Raw genomic sequence first — 16,102 nt, 5'->3', positions numbered from 1 at the left:
TTAGCTCTCTTTTTAAGGTTTTTCATAGCAAAAAAAAAAAAAAGGTCTGTTTGTAAGGGAATGAATTGAAATAAGTAATATAAATGAAAGTTAATTAATGAGAAAAGTACAATGTATGGTTATGTAAATAAAGACTTTTGCTGTATCTTACATATTTGTATACATATATAGTATATATAAATACATATGCATATTTATAAATTTGTATTGCTTGGAAATTGCTGAGACTTAAGACACCACTAATTGCTAATTGTTTTTAACTCAATGGTTCAGTCTTTTTTGGACATTAGTACATGATTAGTTTGTCTACCTTTGTTTCTGTTTATGTTATAAAGTTAGATAAACTTACAGGAAAGGAGAACTCATTAGCCTTAAAATCTCATTTATATCTCTTTAGACTCACTTTTAATCATATATGTACTTGGCAATGTATTTGCTTTTTAACTTACATTTTAATGATATAAAATGAATTTAATTAGTGTTTATTTTTGATGGCTCTATTGTATGGTGATGTAACACATTTTGATTGTAGTCCTTTTATTCTTGACCATTTGAGTCAATAATATTTTTTGCATTATTGGAAAATTGAATATTTTTTAACATTATTTTTGGGTTGTTTCCTTGGGGCATTTTCCCCAAAGTCAGATTAACAAGTCAAAGGGCAGGAACAATTTTATAGCTTCTATTACATATTGCCAGATTGTTCTCCAGAAAAATTGAGCTAATTTGCCACTCCACTATCAATGTATAAAGCACAGCCCCAGTTTTAGATTGTTTAGACAGTCTGAGCACACATGAAAAGTATAATTACATTTTTACTCTGAGGCCTAGCTGTAAAGATAGCTCTCATAAGCAAACTCAATATATGGACTTTGAAACTATAGAACTGATAAGGCATGTGTTTTGTTCTTCAGAATATGGATGCTTGAAGTTAGGGACTTTTGGGAATGGAGAATATGTGGTGTGGAGGTAGAGAGTCCCTTTGGACCAGTGTGGTATTGTGATTGCATTCTACTGACATGTTGGTAAGGCCCTGAACAAAGGGATGGGGGAGAACCAGGTCCTTGTGTTTCTTCGGCCTGGAAGGTCACCAGATGCAAGGAATCCTAGAGAGCTTGGTGGAGGTTGCAGGATAGTGGGTACACTTTGGAGTCAGGCATACAGCAAAAGAGAAGAGGATGTCTAGTAGCTCTCCTGTGGCCACTAGTCAATGGGCCAGGTACTCCCTGGGTAGAGACTAGCCAAAGTTCTTCCTTATTAAAATGTCAACTCAAGGGCATTGGGGTGATTTTTTGCCTTTGTAATGCAGCATTATCAACTTTATAATGGAAGTCAATAGATATTATAGATTCTGTGAAAATTCTTTTCTTCTGTAAGGATGGACTTGCCTGGTATAAAAAGATTTTTTTTTTTTTCCTGTTTCTGACAAGGAACAGATTTAGACCTTTACATGAGAAATAAATTTCCTTCATTGCTCATGCATGCTGACATAGCATTGTACCTTTGCCAGCTTCCCCAATGACTTGCAAAAGTTCCATAACCTAAGTACTTACACAGAACATGTAACAGCACATCACAGAACTGGAGCCAGAGAGTACTGCAAAAGACATGTCGATTTCATGGAATTCAGAAAGGCAAAAAGGGACAAAGATAAAGTCATTGATACAATGTTTGGTTGTTTAAAAATTGTATGTGTATATTTTCAAGGGAATAAATGGAATGAGCATTATACTAGAACATTAATATTATACTAGAAATTCTAAGTCATAAAGTTAAATGGAAGTTGAGATAGAAAATTGTTTTAGTTTCCAGGTGGCAAAGTGGAAATAAGTATCTGTTGGCAGAAAAAGGTGAGAAACCTTCAAATGCTAGCAGTGGGAAAGGAGACAAGCTGACCAGGGCTGTGAGGTGACCTATTTAAGAATTTTTTAAAATTGTTAATTGAATTGTTTGTGGTAAAGTATATGTAACAAAATAGGCCATCTTAATCAATTTTTTGTTGTTTTTGGTTTTGTTTAAGACAGGGTCTTTCTCTGTTGCCCAGGCTGGAGTGCAATGAAACGATTAAGGCTCACTGCAGCCTCAACCTCCTGGGGCTTAAGTGATCCTTCTACCTCAGAGTCTTAAGGCATGCACCACCATGTCCAGCTAATTTCTAAAGTTACTTTGTAGAGACAGGGTCTCACTGTTTTGTCCAGGCTGGTCTTGAAGTCCTAGGCTCAAGTGATCCTCCTTCCTTGGCCTCTCAAAGTGGCGGGATTACAGGTGTGAGTCACTGCACCCAGCCTCATGTTTTAAGTGTATAATTTAATGGCATTAACAACATTTGTAATTATCACCTCTGTTTCCAGAACCTTTTAATCACACCAAACTTTAGGGATTTATTTTGTAATTGGTTGTCTCAGAATTTTTCAGCTTAAAGGAATACAGCATTCAAACTCTTCATTTTTTCGTTTCAGTATTTGCCATATGTTAGGCTTGATTCTACTAGTTATGTCTCTTGTTCATCAGTTTCCTTTAATCTTTTCTGTTGCTGCATGTTTGGTTGAAGAGGGCATCCATCCAAGTAGGGAAGGAAGGATATTGTTCTATCAAGAGCATGTGATAGCTGTGTTCCTCTGCTGAGATCTTCAAAGCAATTCTATGTGTAGGAGAACATGGGTAGTAAAGTTTCCTTTTCCTTATTTAATGCATTTTAAAATTAAAAAGCAATATTATACAGCAACAATTTAGAAAAAAATTTAAGAATCTGTCATCACTTTGAACATAAAAATGATTTTTTGCATATTTTTTCATGTCTTTGACATCGTTGATTATGTATCTAACATCTACAAATAGCTTGCTTTTTTCATCTAACATATCACTTACCATTTTTCATTTTTCTCAATTGTGTTCATAATAATCCAAAGAATGCATGTAGCTTAATTTATATAGCCATACTATTTTCTTCAATATTTAGATTGTTGAAATTTATAAATGTATAAGTAACCATCTTCAGACATCTTTCAATAGTTTAACTCTTTCATTTTAGTGTTTGAGAGGGAGACACACACACACACAATGCTCACACATGTCTTGTTGTGGGCAATGGCTCCTGCATTTTTGGTGAAGATTTGGCAAATTCAGGGTGATGTGTTTTTATAATTATGATAAACATCAGATGGATGACAAATGTTTGATTTGGTTACAGGTTATGAAAATTTTGGAGAAGCACGACCCCTTGAAGAACACCCAGGCAAAACATGGGTCTATCCCTCCAGATGAGGCCAGTGCTGTGCAGAATTATGTAGAACACATGCTCTTCTTGTTGATTGAAGAGCAAGCCAAGGATGCTGCAATGGGGCCGATTCTGGAATTTGTGGTCTCTGAGAACATCATGGAGAAACTTTTCCTTTGGAGCTTGAGAAGGGAATTTACTGATGAGACTAAAATTGAGCAGCTAAAGATGTATGAGATGTTGGTCACTCAGTCGCACCAGCCTCTGCTCCACCACAAACCCATTCTGAAGCCTCTGATGATGTTGCTGAGCTCTTGTTCAGGAACAACCACCCCCACTGTGGAGGAGAAGCTGGTTGTCCTACTCAGTCAGCTCTGTTCCATTCTTGCCAAAGATCCATCCATTCTAGAACTCTTCTTCCACACTAGTGAAGACCAAGGTGCTGCCAACTTCCTCATCTTCTCCCTTCTGATTCCCTTCATTCACCGAGAAGGGGCAGTAGGCCAGCAAGCTCGGGATGCCTTGCTATTCATCATGTCTCTCTCTGCAGAGAACAGCATGGTGGCCCATCACATCGTGGAAAACACCTACTTTTGTCCAGTAAGTCTCTCTCATTGGAATATTTTCCACTCACTCCCTTTTTTCTCTTCTGTTGCTAATGATGAATACTTTCTTATTCCCTCTTTCCTCCCAGCAAGTTGTATTTGGCACTTCCTATGGAAAGATGTTTAGAGGAAATCTTTTGGAGGAAGCAGAGGAATCTAAGTTGAGGTGCTATTTGGCTGAGCAGTGTCAGCTGATCATAAGCCAACAGAGGAAGCTAGATGTCTTACCATTTTTGGTTAATTTTTACTGCATCAAGAATGATTTTAGTTTTTCTAGGAGCACATCCTGAGAGATTGGTAAACCTATACTTTCTAATTCTTAGCTTTTCAGGTTGATTTTTCTCTAAAGAATCATGGCATGTGATAAGACCCCCACTGCTGGTTTCACAAATTAATTAGTTTCTCAGCAAGAAAATAACTGCCAGTTTTGTTGTACCATTTGAAATTAAGTTTTAGTGTGTTCTGTTGTCATAGGAACATGGGGTGGTAGGGTTCAACAGTGTGCAGGGGCCACACTGACAACACCAAATGCTGGCAAGGATGTGGAGGAATAGGAACTCTCATTCTTGCTGATGGGAATGCAAAATGGTGCAGCCACTTTGGAAGACAGTTTGGCAGTTTCTTACAAAACTAAACATACTCTTACCATATGATCCAGCAGTTGCACTCCTTGATATTTAACTAAAGGAGTTGAAAACAAAAACCTGCACATGGATGTTTATAGAAGCTTTATTCCTAACTACCAAAACTTGGAAGCAACCAAGATGTCCTTTAGTAGGTGAATAGATAAAGTGGGAGTATATGCAGATAATGGAATATTTTTCAGCTAAAAAGAAATGAGCTGTCAAGCCATGAATAGACATGGAGGAACCTTAAATGCTTACTACTAAGTGAAAGAAGCCAATCTGAAAAGGCTGCCTACTGTATGATTCCAACTATATGACATTCTGGAAAAGGCAAAACTATGGAGGCAGTAAAAATATCATTTTTTCCCCCTGAGCATTGGGATAGGGTGAAGGATGAATAAGCAAAGCATCGAGGATTATTATGGCAGTGAAATTACTTTGCATGATTCTAGAATGGTGGGTACATGTCAATACACATTTGTCCAACCCCATAGAATGAAATAACACTGAGTGAGCACTCATGTCAACTATGGTTTTTGGGGTGACTATAATGTGTCACTCTAAGTTCAGTTGTAACAAATGTAGCACTCTGATAGGGGATGTTGATAATGGGGAGGCTATGCATGTGTTGGGGCAGGGGGTATATGGGATATCTCTGTACGTTTCAGTTTTGTCGTGAACCTTCAACTGCTTTAAAGAAAACCTCTTAAAAACGGCAGTTTCAAGAGGGAGCCATACGAGGTTTGGGTTTTAGCTTATTTGAATTGTTTAATTCAATTGTGTAATTCTGCTGTTAAAGGAGAGCAGATATTGTAACAAATCGAAATATTCAGGTGGTTCACGTGATCAATATGCAAAAGGCATTTAGAAAATACCATTTACAAAAGCAACATAATCATATGGTATGTTGAAATAAATCTAACAAATACATGAAAAGCCTTTATGGAGAAAATTGTAAATGGCATAAAAGATTTAAATAAATAGAAAGCTCTACAGCTTGAAGATACTGTGTAGAGAAGACATTCCTGCAGATTAATCTACAAAATTGATGCAATTTATGTTTTAAAAACTTTTTATTATGAGAAAAAGTAAAATACAGAAAATTTAAAACACTAAGATGAACAACTATATTCACACCACCGAGATTTGAAGTTGTTAATATTTTGACATTCTTTGGTATTTTATGCTTTTCATTTGTTTTTGTTGTACCATTTGAAATTAAGCTACAGACATTAGATACTTTAGTCTGTATTTCCTGTGAATGGGGACATTCTCCCACATAAGCATAGTACTATTATTGTACCTAAGAACATTATACAATAATTCCTTAATATGATCTAGTATCCAGTTCTCCCATTGTGCCGCAAATTACTTTCATAGCTTTTTTCTCCCCCTTTGTCCAATAAAAGATAAACATCTAGCTCTCAGGTCTCTTTAGTCTCTGTTAATATAATAACAGCCTGCCACTTTTCTTCCCCTTGACACTGACTTTTTAAGAGACCAAGCCATTGTCTTATAAAACACCCCCACATTCTGGCTTTGTTTGATTGTTTCTTGTGTAGTTTGACTTGTCCCTACCTCTGCATTTCTTGCCAATTGGACTTAGGTCTACATTTCCAGTTAAATTTAGGTTAAATATTTTTGGCAAGGATACTTTATAGGCCATGCCGTATACTTACTGCATTACAGCAAGGGGCATGTGTTCAGTTGTCCCACTATTGGTGATGCAGTGAGATGCCAGTGAATACTTTAATTAGAGTGGTAAGTATTAAGTGGTAACTGTTAGACATCTGATTACACCAAGTGTTGTCAAGAGTGTGAAAGAAACAAGAACTTTGAGAATATAAATTGGCATAGTAACTCAAGAAAGCAGTATGGCAATGTTTGGTAAAACTCAGTATTTGCATACTGTGTGATCCTGCAGCTTCCCTTCTAGATATCTGGTGTGGAGAAATCTGGCAGTTATTTACAAGGATACATATACAAAGATGTTCAATAAAACAGTGATTTGAAAAACAGAAAAATAGAAGTACATGAAGTGAAAGATAAACTGGCTTATTAATATATCAGTGGAATACTTTTCAGCATTCAAAGTGTACAAATAATATATATTATGTAACTACAGGTGTGAACACCAGTAAATCAAAAAACACGTTATTTATTTATTTAGACAGAGTCTTGCTCTGTCACCCAGGCTGGAGTGCAGTGGCATGATCTCAGCTCACTGCGACCTCTGCCTCTCGGGTTCAACTGATTCTCATTAGCTCAGCCTCCCGAGTAGCTGGCACTACAGGCATGCGCCACCATGCCTGGCTAATTTTTTGAATTTTTAGTAGAGACGGAGTTTCACCATGTTGGCCAGGCTGGTCTCGAGCTCCTGACCTCAAATGGTCTGCCTGCCCAGCCTTCCAAAATGCTGAGATTACAGGCTTGAGCCACTGTGCCTGGCTCAAGTTTACATAAAAATCGAAAACACAGGCTGGGCGCGGTGGCTCAAGCCTGTAATCCCAGCACTTTGGGAGGCCGAGGCAGTTGGATCACGAGGTCGAGAGATTGAGACCATCCTGGTCAACATGGTGAAACCCCGTCTCTACTAAAAATACAAAAAATTAGCTGGGCATGGTGGCACGTGCCTGTAATCTCAGCTACTCAGGAGGCTGAGGCAGGAGAATTGTCTGAACCCGGGAGGCGGAGGTTGCGGTGAGCCGAGATCGCGCCATTGCACTCCAGCCTGGGTAACAAGAGCGAAACTCCGTCTCAAAAAAAAAAAAAAAAAAAAAAAAAAAAAAAATCGAAAACACAGAATCTTAGTATATGCTGTTTTTTGGATATGTATGTATACAGTAAAAATACAAAAATAACCACAATAATAATATATGCTAAGTTCAAGACTATGGTTTCTTGGGGGTGAAGGAAGGAGAAGGGATGGTAATGAGATTGGAATAGGGTGTATTTGTAATTTTTATTGTTTGAAAAAAATCAGAGTATTCTGAAGAAATTTTGGCAGAATGTTAAAATCTGTTAAGTCTTGGTGATGGGTTTCTATTATGTTTTGTATATTTTTGGTATTTCATAATTTAAAATTTTAAATATAACAAGAATGGACTGTTTTTAATGTTTAGTTTTACATTTAACTGTGTCATAAGCAGGTTTTACTGAGTGTTGCTTTTTAAAAAATATATTTTAAAACACTGCAGAGTTCATTAAAGTTGGAGGGAAAACAACATCTTCAGCTGACCTTGTTTGCTAGAATGGAACACGAGCTTCGTTGTGTGAAGTTGCCCCTCAGGATAGATCCCATAATCTCATTTGTACCAGTTTTCTATAATTACGTTTGACAACATAATTAAAAAAAAGGGCTCTTTATGTTGAAGATAAAAGCATACTCTATTAACCATCCAGCTAAGGACCACAATTGACAAAAAGGTTTCTCTAATTAGTATGATTGTCAAAGTGTGTTAGCATCAGGCTGTTGGAAGAGTAATGACTCTTTCAGGAAACTGGACCACTTTTGGAAACCTTCATAGTTGATAGGAAGAGCTCTAGTTCTGCTGCCTCTTAGCTCAAGATGTGCTTTCCCAGGAGAAGGAGGAGAATGAAGATACTCTAGGGAACAGTTTGGTGCCGACAAAAGGATGAGGACTAAATGACTCTATCACTTTTTTTTTTTAACCAAATATTGATGGTTAATCTCCTGCCACTGTATATATATTGGCATATGTAGAAAACAGTGTATACATAAATCAAGTAATGCAAATTGAAGCAAGAAACCTTTAGGTACACATCCGCAGGTAGAATGTTATTTATCCCAAATCCAAAATTTATGAGGCTTTTTATTTTGGCAAGTTGTATCAAATAGTCCCTACCAGGTGTTATGCTGTGAGCTTCAGACTAAAGCCATCTGCCAAAAATCTTTGTTTGCTAAAATTAACCAGATATCTTTAGATGTTTAAAGTTAAACATTGCTTGTTCATTGTGCTGTGCGTGTCATCTTTCTTTCTTTCATTTTTTTTTTTTGTATGTCATTTTTCTTTCATTCATTGGAAACATTTCTATTGTGTGAAACATTTCTATTGTATAAAACATTATGCCAATCTTGGTACATGCATTATTTTCTTTAATCCTGGCAACAACTCAGTGAAGAAATGGAAATTTAGAGAACTTTAATAACTGCCTGTCAATGGCAGAGTCTGGTTCAAAACCACTTTTGTCTGATACTAAAATCCTTGGTCTCAGCAACTGCTACGCTATACTGCTGCCAGGAAAGTTGTTTGCTTTTTTGTCTCTTGTTATCCTTATGGTTTTATATAGTGATTAGTTTCTTTTAAAGAGATTCTTGAGAGAAAATAAGTGAAAAATGCTGGGTTAATACTTACTGTGTTGGGAATAAATGGCATGTTTTTCAATTTTTTTTTGTTTTCTGGATAGGAATCCTAAGATCAATAAAAGGATAAAATAATGGATGGGAATTTTATATTTAATTAACCGTTGAATACATCTGTATTTAAACTTTTTATAATTTAATTCTAAGTTAAAAATGAAATTTAACAGTAAATAGAAGGTGCTATTTATCTCTTAACCTAGAATAGTTACCTGCAGACCTGCTGCTGCCTTTCCTTTTCCTTGTCCTGTTCCCATAGCACTGCGTATCTCCTTTGGTAGTAATTCTCTTTCTTTCATTTATTAGTTTATCAGCCATCTTCTCCATCTCTGCTGGTCTGACTTGTTCACTACTCTTTCCCCAGGACCAATCATGCATATGTCTGGCCCATAGTTTGTGTTTTAGAAATATGTGCAGTCTGGGTGAATGAATCTGAACTCTGAGCACAGCCTAGGAAGGGAGGATATAAATACCATAAAGATTTAGAATCTTGTTCCTAAGACTGTAATACTCTTTACTCTGCAAAATATTGTCTCCCCTGTTTCTTTGCCATTCTGAAGGAGATAGCAGAGACACTTTTCTTAGTGGCAGGAAGATGGCAGGACTTCCTGTTCAGCTGTCACTTTTGCACAGGCAGTGTCCTTCTGTTCTGGGAGTGTCCTTGTGCATAGAGAGTATCATTCTGTACAGGGAATATCCTTCTGGATGGGCAGCCTTCTGTTCACATCTCAACCATGCCCTTTCAGGATACTCATTTTAAAAAGTGAATATTATGTATGTGTTATTTTTAATTACTGTCACTGATGTATGTAATTTGAAAATTAATGTTGCTGTAATTATATTGATATACTGAATAGTTATTCCCAGCTTTTTAGTCAGACAAATTAAGCCTGTCTTTATGAATTCATCTTCAAAGCCTTAAAGTGGTTAAGAAATCAGGAGTGTGCAGAATTAAAGCCTTTGTTCTGTGGTTAATTTAGCGTGAGTTAGCAAATGTAATTGATTTTTAAAATGTGGCATCAAGATTAGATTTCTCTTCGAGGAGAACTTTTGGTCTCTGTTCTCTTTTGCCAGAGGTTTCTAATTTATAAGAAGCAACTCATTTGGGTCACATTCAAAACTGGAATTAAAGTGATTTGTATGGGCGTGTTCACTTTAAATAGGGGACATCCCCTTTGGGACCACAGATGCCCTGATTTTTTAAAAAAGAGAGAAATGTACTGTCTTGTATACTGTTGTATTTCCTGTACTTAACATAGTACCTGGCCTGAAGGAAGTGTTCATTTTTTTTTTTTTTAATGAGTGAGTGAATGAGTGATTAAAGGTTGCTGGGAAGTAGAACAGAGAAATGTAGATAATTTTTCATTTCTCTAGTACTGAAATGGTTCATTTATTCATCTCCCTGTCCTTTATACTCTACTGGGAGCTTCTATATCAACTCCCCAACCCCTCCCACACCTTCTTATGACTTCATGTAGTCTCTCTATGTTAAGACCTCTCCGACCTGTACTCTGTTGTTGAGTTTGATATGTTATTTATAGGAAGGACTCCTAGCATCTGAAACTCAACATACCTGACTGGACAAATCATCCATTCCTCCAGAGTGGACTGGAATGAACAAGTCAGACCAGGAGAGATGGAGAAGATAGGCAATACACTAATACATGCAAGAAAGATGATTGCTGCACAAAGGGATACAGAGAGTGCTGTGGGAACAGGACAAGGAGAAAAGGGAGGCAACAATAGGTCTACAGATAATTTTTTTTCAAAGTTTAACATACCTAGGCCCACACCTCCTTCTGACTTTCTGTTTGTGATGCCAGGCCCTGTGGATTATTTTGTCATATCTCATCTGTCTAAATCTCCTTTTCCTTCTTCTCTCTGGTTTGTATGGCTTGAGGTCCCATACATGTTGATCCCTCCGTCGCTAGCCCAGAGCTCTCTCTTAAGCATCAGCCCCACATATCTGAATACTGGGCCCTCCATTTGGATGCCCCACATGTTTCTCATGGTGTCCTATAAAACCCTGCAGGATCTGATTCCCGTTTACCTTGCCAGTCTCTTTCCACCTGTAATTCTGCACGTAAACAATACTGCGCTTCTCTTAGTTCCTGGAGAATACCATCTTTTCTTTCTCCTTTGAGCTTTTGTACACACTGTTTTCTCCACTTGGCATATTCTTCCTTCCTCCTACTCTTTTTCTGGCTAACCCCTACTTATTCATCACTGCTTCTGAGAATGTTTCCTGCTGCCAGCCCTCCAAATCCAAGTTAAGATTCTTTTGTACACCAACAGCACCATCTATTTTCTATTATGTATTCTGAGCATTTCTAACACTGTTTTAATTGCCCGTTAATCTCACTTAGACAGTGGGATCAATGAGTATATCACTATTTCTTTTCTGGGCCTGCCTCATTATATTTTCTTGAATGTTTCCATCTCATTCGAGGCCATTGTCACCTCAGGGTTTGTGCTAGATCAAAGCCTTTTGTAGCTGACCTTTTTTTTTTTTTTTTCTTTTGATGTACTCCAACTCTCTCTCCCAGGCTGCAGTGCAGTAGTCCAGTCTTGGCTCACTGCAACCTTGGCCTCCCAGGCTCAAGCTATTCTCTCTTGCTTCAGCCTCCTGAGTAGCTGGGATTACAGGCTTATGCTACCACACCCAGCTAATTTTTGTATTTTTAGTAAAGACTGGGTTTCGCCATGTTGGCCGGACTGGTCTCAAACTCCTGGCCTCAAGTGATCCACCCACCTCAGCCCCGCAAGTACTGGGATTATAGGTGTGAGCCACCGCTCCTGGCCCTGTAGCTGATTTCTTTGTATCCATTCTGTGCCATCCCTGGCCAGCCTATACATATCTGGCAAGTCAGGATCTCCAAGCTGCTGCTTAATTAGTATCACTTCCCAGTTGGGAAGCCTCCAGTGCGGTGAAATTCATTGTTTCTCTGGTTTTATATTTACAAGGTAAAATCAACAAGCATTAAGCATTCAGCATTAAGTGTATTATCTTCCTACATTTCTGTTTCTATTAAAGGCATCACCATTTTCTTGGTGACCAAGTTGGGTAAGTTGACAGTTTTGAGTTCTTACCCCACTTACCAAGCCCAAATGCTATCAACTTAAATTTAGAAACAGAGCACTAAGGGAAGAAGAAACCTCTAAGAGTTTTGGATTAATGACAGACCTATAGATGGCATGGTTAGATCACCTTCATATCCACTTTCCATGTGATACTCAAATTTTATTTCCTCCTCTCTTTTCCTAGTGCTGATGCCTCCATGGAGACTCACTTTATCTCTGCTTGAACTTGTCATCACATCTAACTGATTGCTGCCCCCCAATTCTTTCTCCTTGCTATTGTTTCTGAAGCTCAGATGAGAAAATATACATGGAAGTGCTTTCTAAATTGCAAACATGCAGCTGTCAGTCATGACCTTAAACATGCAGGGAATAAAGCTCATGGTTTCTATGTTTGTGTTCTGTCCTGGACCACCTTGAAACAGGGCATTCTCCTCTAGACTGGGATATGTGCCTTCTCTGTATTTGCACTAGTTGGATTGTACTGTAGCATTTTGTTTATGAATTTGTTTCTCTCTGCAACTTCTTGATGCCGGAATAACATTTTATTCATCTTTGTGTGTACTCTCCCTACACATAGCCCAGCGTAATGCCTGGCACATGAGAGATGAGCAACCCATATCAACCATGTGTGTATTAGCCAGATAGTTCTGGTATTGCTGTTTCTTCTGCCGGAATTGTCCTTCCCTACTGTCTCCACTTGTTTGCATCATTTTTAGCTGGCTGATGGGCTCTCTGTTACCTTGCTACTTAAAGATACAGTCTTGCCAGCTGCCTTGGCATCACCTGTGAGCTGTTAATTGCAGGTTGAGAACTTTGGGAAAGCATTTGTTTTGTTTTTATTTCTGAATGCAGGTACTTGCAACTGGGCTCAGTGGTCTCTACTCTTCCCTGCCTACAAAGCTAGAAGAGAAGGGTGAGGAATGGCACTGCCTTCTGAAAGATGACTGGCTTCTACTTCCTTCTCTGGTCCAGTTCATGAACTCCCTGGAGTTTTGCAATGCAGTCATACAGGTACCAGAGTACAATAAAGGATCCCTTTGCTATGGCTTCATTCAGAGCACAAGCACAGGATTAATTTTAAAACATTCACTATTAAAAATATGAATATATGTTTATGGAATATTGGTGCTTTAAGCCAACTGTATGTCTTTGAATGAGTGAAAATTTTAGCTTGTAGATTTCTGGAAGTTTTAACTGAGAAAAAGAATGAGATTTTCTTTATCTTCTTTATAAAAAGTATTAATTCTGTTTTGATTATCTACTTAACCATCAAAAATAAATTCAATGCCTCACTCATTAAATATGTATTTTTAGGTCTCTAAGTACTCTAAATTATACCACTTTTACTTTGAGGTCTTCTTGGGAATCCACAAAGGAGAACACTTTCTTTTGCTTAATGGTGCATACTACATAAAGAATATTGTTATCCCAATTGAATTTAGAAGAAGTTAAACATTTTCATTGCAGCACAAATTAAATTTGCTTTGAAATTGGTCTGTTTGGTGGGGGGAAAAAACAACCACTGAACTCTTGTGTATTTGACTTCTTGATTAGATTTTACCTTTAGATTTCTTGTTACTGTTTTCAATAAAAATCAGATTTTATACGTATTTAAGGATGTGGTAGGTTTTCATAAAAAAATGTTTTAGTTCCATATAGCATAAATATTACCTTAGTATTGGATTTATTAAGAAGTCAAGTTTTCTTTACAGTGATTGTAGGATGAAAAATGTTAGTTTGTTTATCTACCAAATAAAGATATATTTATCTACCAAATAAATCGCTTCTGGAAGAAAATACAGGTAAATTATTTTAGTTCCATCTCATTTTTATTGCTAAGTCAAAGGAAGTTTTATTTATATATAAGATAAATGGATTACATCTTATTTTTTACTTTAATATTGCAGTCTATCAACATTTTCTTGCAGAAGTTTGTGGAAATAAAAAAGATGGAACCACTATTAGTTCTTAACCAAAAACGTACACAGAGAGAGATTATCAGCAATTTAAAGATCTAGCCTCACTTCCCTAGAAATTGCTTTTTACTTTGTTTGACTTTCTTCTTCTTTTTCATCATCTTTTTTAAGAAAGAAAAGTAAAGCTGATGGGCATGGTAAGAACAGGGAAATTATATATTTTATACTGTATTTTGACATTGAAACCATATACTTTAAAGATTTTTTGTTTGAGGAAGACTACTGAAAAGGTTACTTATAAAAGATATTAGTAGAGATTATCCACACTAAATATATTTTGGAAATCAAATATGAGAAGTATTATACCTTTGATAATGTTTTCTACTTTTGAATATTATATAATTTTCTGAAAATATTTTTAAATGCCTTTCTCTTTAATAAAAATAACTATCAGGAAATAGATATTCAAAATGAGAAATTTTTTTTCTGCTAACAAAATAATGTATTTAATTGTTCATTTTGACAGTTATACTCAGTTTTTAAAATTAGTTACAGGTAAAGATGTAACTTAGAAGAAAGTAAGGGGCAAAAATTATACTTTACAGTTTGTTAACTTTAATTTATGAATCCTTATACATACTCAGTATTTATTGTCTTTTTTTCCAAACACACAGTTCAAAATTACAAATACTTTCTTTGAAAGTTCAACTTCCACAAATTTTCACCAAGCTGTTTATACTGGAATAAGCTATTTGAAAAACTTACATGACAATATAAAGTCTGATTTGTTCCTTAATCACAGAATAAATGGCTAAAAATTGGATTTCCCTTTTGAGTTCAGGATGTACACAGAATTGTTTTAAGAAGAACTGAAGAATGGACTTTTTGCCTTTTTTATGACTATCTACCTCTCTCTTAGGTGGCTCACCCCTTGATTCGAAATCAGCTTGTCAATTACATTTACAATGGATTTTTGGTACCAGTCTTGGCTCCTGCTCTCCATAAGGTCAGTAATTGGCTCATGTAATCTTCTGTCTCTATAATACAAGTGATAGACACTGAGAAGGGTAAACACAGTGTAATTGATTTGATGGTGATTTTAGACTTATTTTTCTTCTCATTCCATCCATATTTCTTAGCAGTATCAAACACAGGTCTTAAAATGGCCACAGCTTAAATCGGATGGGTTTTATCTGGTGTCACAGAACACAGTATTATGAGTGTCAGGTAGGATAGTCAGCCTAAAGGAACATTGGCAGATAGAGTCTGTCTCTGTGCTTGTTTCACTTCGTGGGCAGTGACTACTTGGAACTGTCAAGCTGTCCTCCAAGGCTGAGTCTGTCATAGAAAATGCAAGGTCTGCCATGGGCATGGAGAGGCGCAGTGGTAGCTCAAGTGCCATAGATTTGCCATCTACTTAATGGAACATAATTTTTTATTGTAACAATTTTGTGACAGCAAAAATTAAAGTGAAGCCAAGTTAAGGTCCCATCAAAGGTTGGCTGTCTCATTAGCACCACTCTGAATTTCTTACGACTCTCTCATTTTGTATAATAAATCAACTGATATGTTTTCCATTGTGAGCTGTCAGGAGACACCCCTGGGCCTAGAATTCTGATTTTCGGTTTTTTCTTCACTAAGTAAAGAGACTGCTGCATTATTTAGTTCAGAGGATCTTTGTCAAGATTTTGGAATCACACCTCTGGCAGGGACAGAAGTAAAGAGCAACTTGATCATATGTTGCTTTGATGGAATGCCCACCATTCTGCATCCTGAAGTTCAATTTCTGTGGGCTCTTATTTTACAGAATCTAAAAATACCTGATTATGGCAACTTTGAAACCTTGCCTTCCATGCTGTTGGGGTTTCTGGTTTAGAGCAGGTCTTGACAGAAGATGTTCATCCCTAACTATTTAGTGCCTTTCCAGTGTAGTGGCCATGTTTTCCAAACCAAACAGGGTACTTGGTTTGACTTGGATTTTTATGCTATATCTAGGTTCAAAAGGTCATCTTTGATGTAGTTTAAACATAAAAATTCTGAGGTTTCCATGTTATTTTAGTAGTTTATGGACACAAAGGAGCCAAGTCTGTGAAATTAGATCTCTCTTGGAAAATAGAGGATTAACTCTGGAAAATACAAAATTCGTATTTGTTTCTAGGTTAACTTTGTGTTTGCCAGTATTTTTTTGTTCCAGGGATGGGACGGGTGTCTTGCACTGAAGACCTCTAAGCCGCTTTTTGCATGAAAGAATTTTCCTCTTCAGTGGAACACAAGAG

General features: G+C 36.9%; 1 protein-coding gene across 4 annotated transcripts in view; it reads left to right on the top strand.

Moving 5' to 3' along the window:
- The window catches only part of FHIP1A (FHF complex subunit HOOK interacting protein 1A), a 275,581-nt gene that overhangs the window by 184,580 nt on the left and 74,899 nt on the right, over positions 1-16,102 (top strand). For all 4 annotated transcript variants that reach the window (XM_074396824.1, XM_010338606.2, XM_074396823.1 and 1 more), the window contains 3 exons: positions 3,191-3,817; positions 12,763-12,921; positions 14,746-14,832. In XM_074396824.1, coding sequence (XP_074252925.1) covers positions 3,191-3,817; positions 12,763-12,921; positions 14,746-14,832 — 873 coding nt within the window. The remainder of the gene's footprint in view (positions 1-3,190; positions 3,818-12,762; positions 12,922-14,745; positions 14,833-16,102) is intronic.

Source organism: Saimiri boliviensis, chromosome 3 (assembly GCF_048565385.1).
Source record: "Saimiri boliviensis isolate mSaiBol1 chromosome 3, mSaiBol1.pri, whole genome shotgun sequence".
NCBI lineage: Eukaryota > Metazoa > Chordata > Mammalia > Primates > Cebidae > Saimiri > Saimiri boliviensis.
The sequence above is the reverse complement of the archived record's forward strand: the minus strand, read 5'-3'. Positions and strand labels throughout refer to the sequence as shown.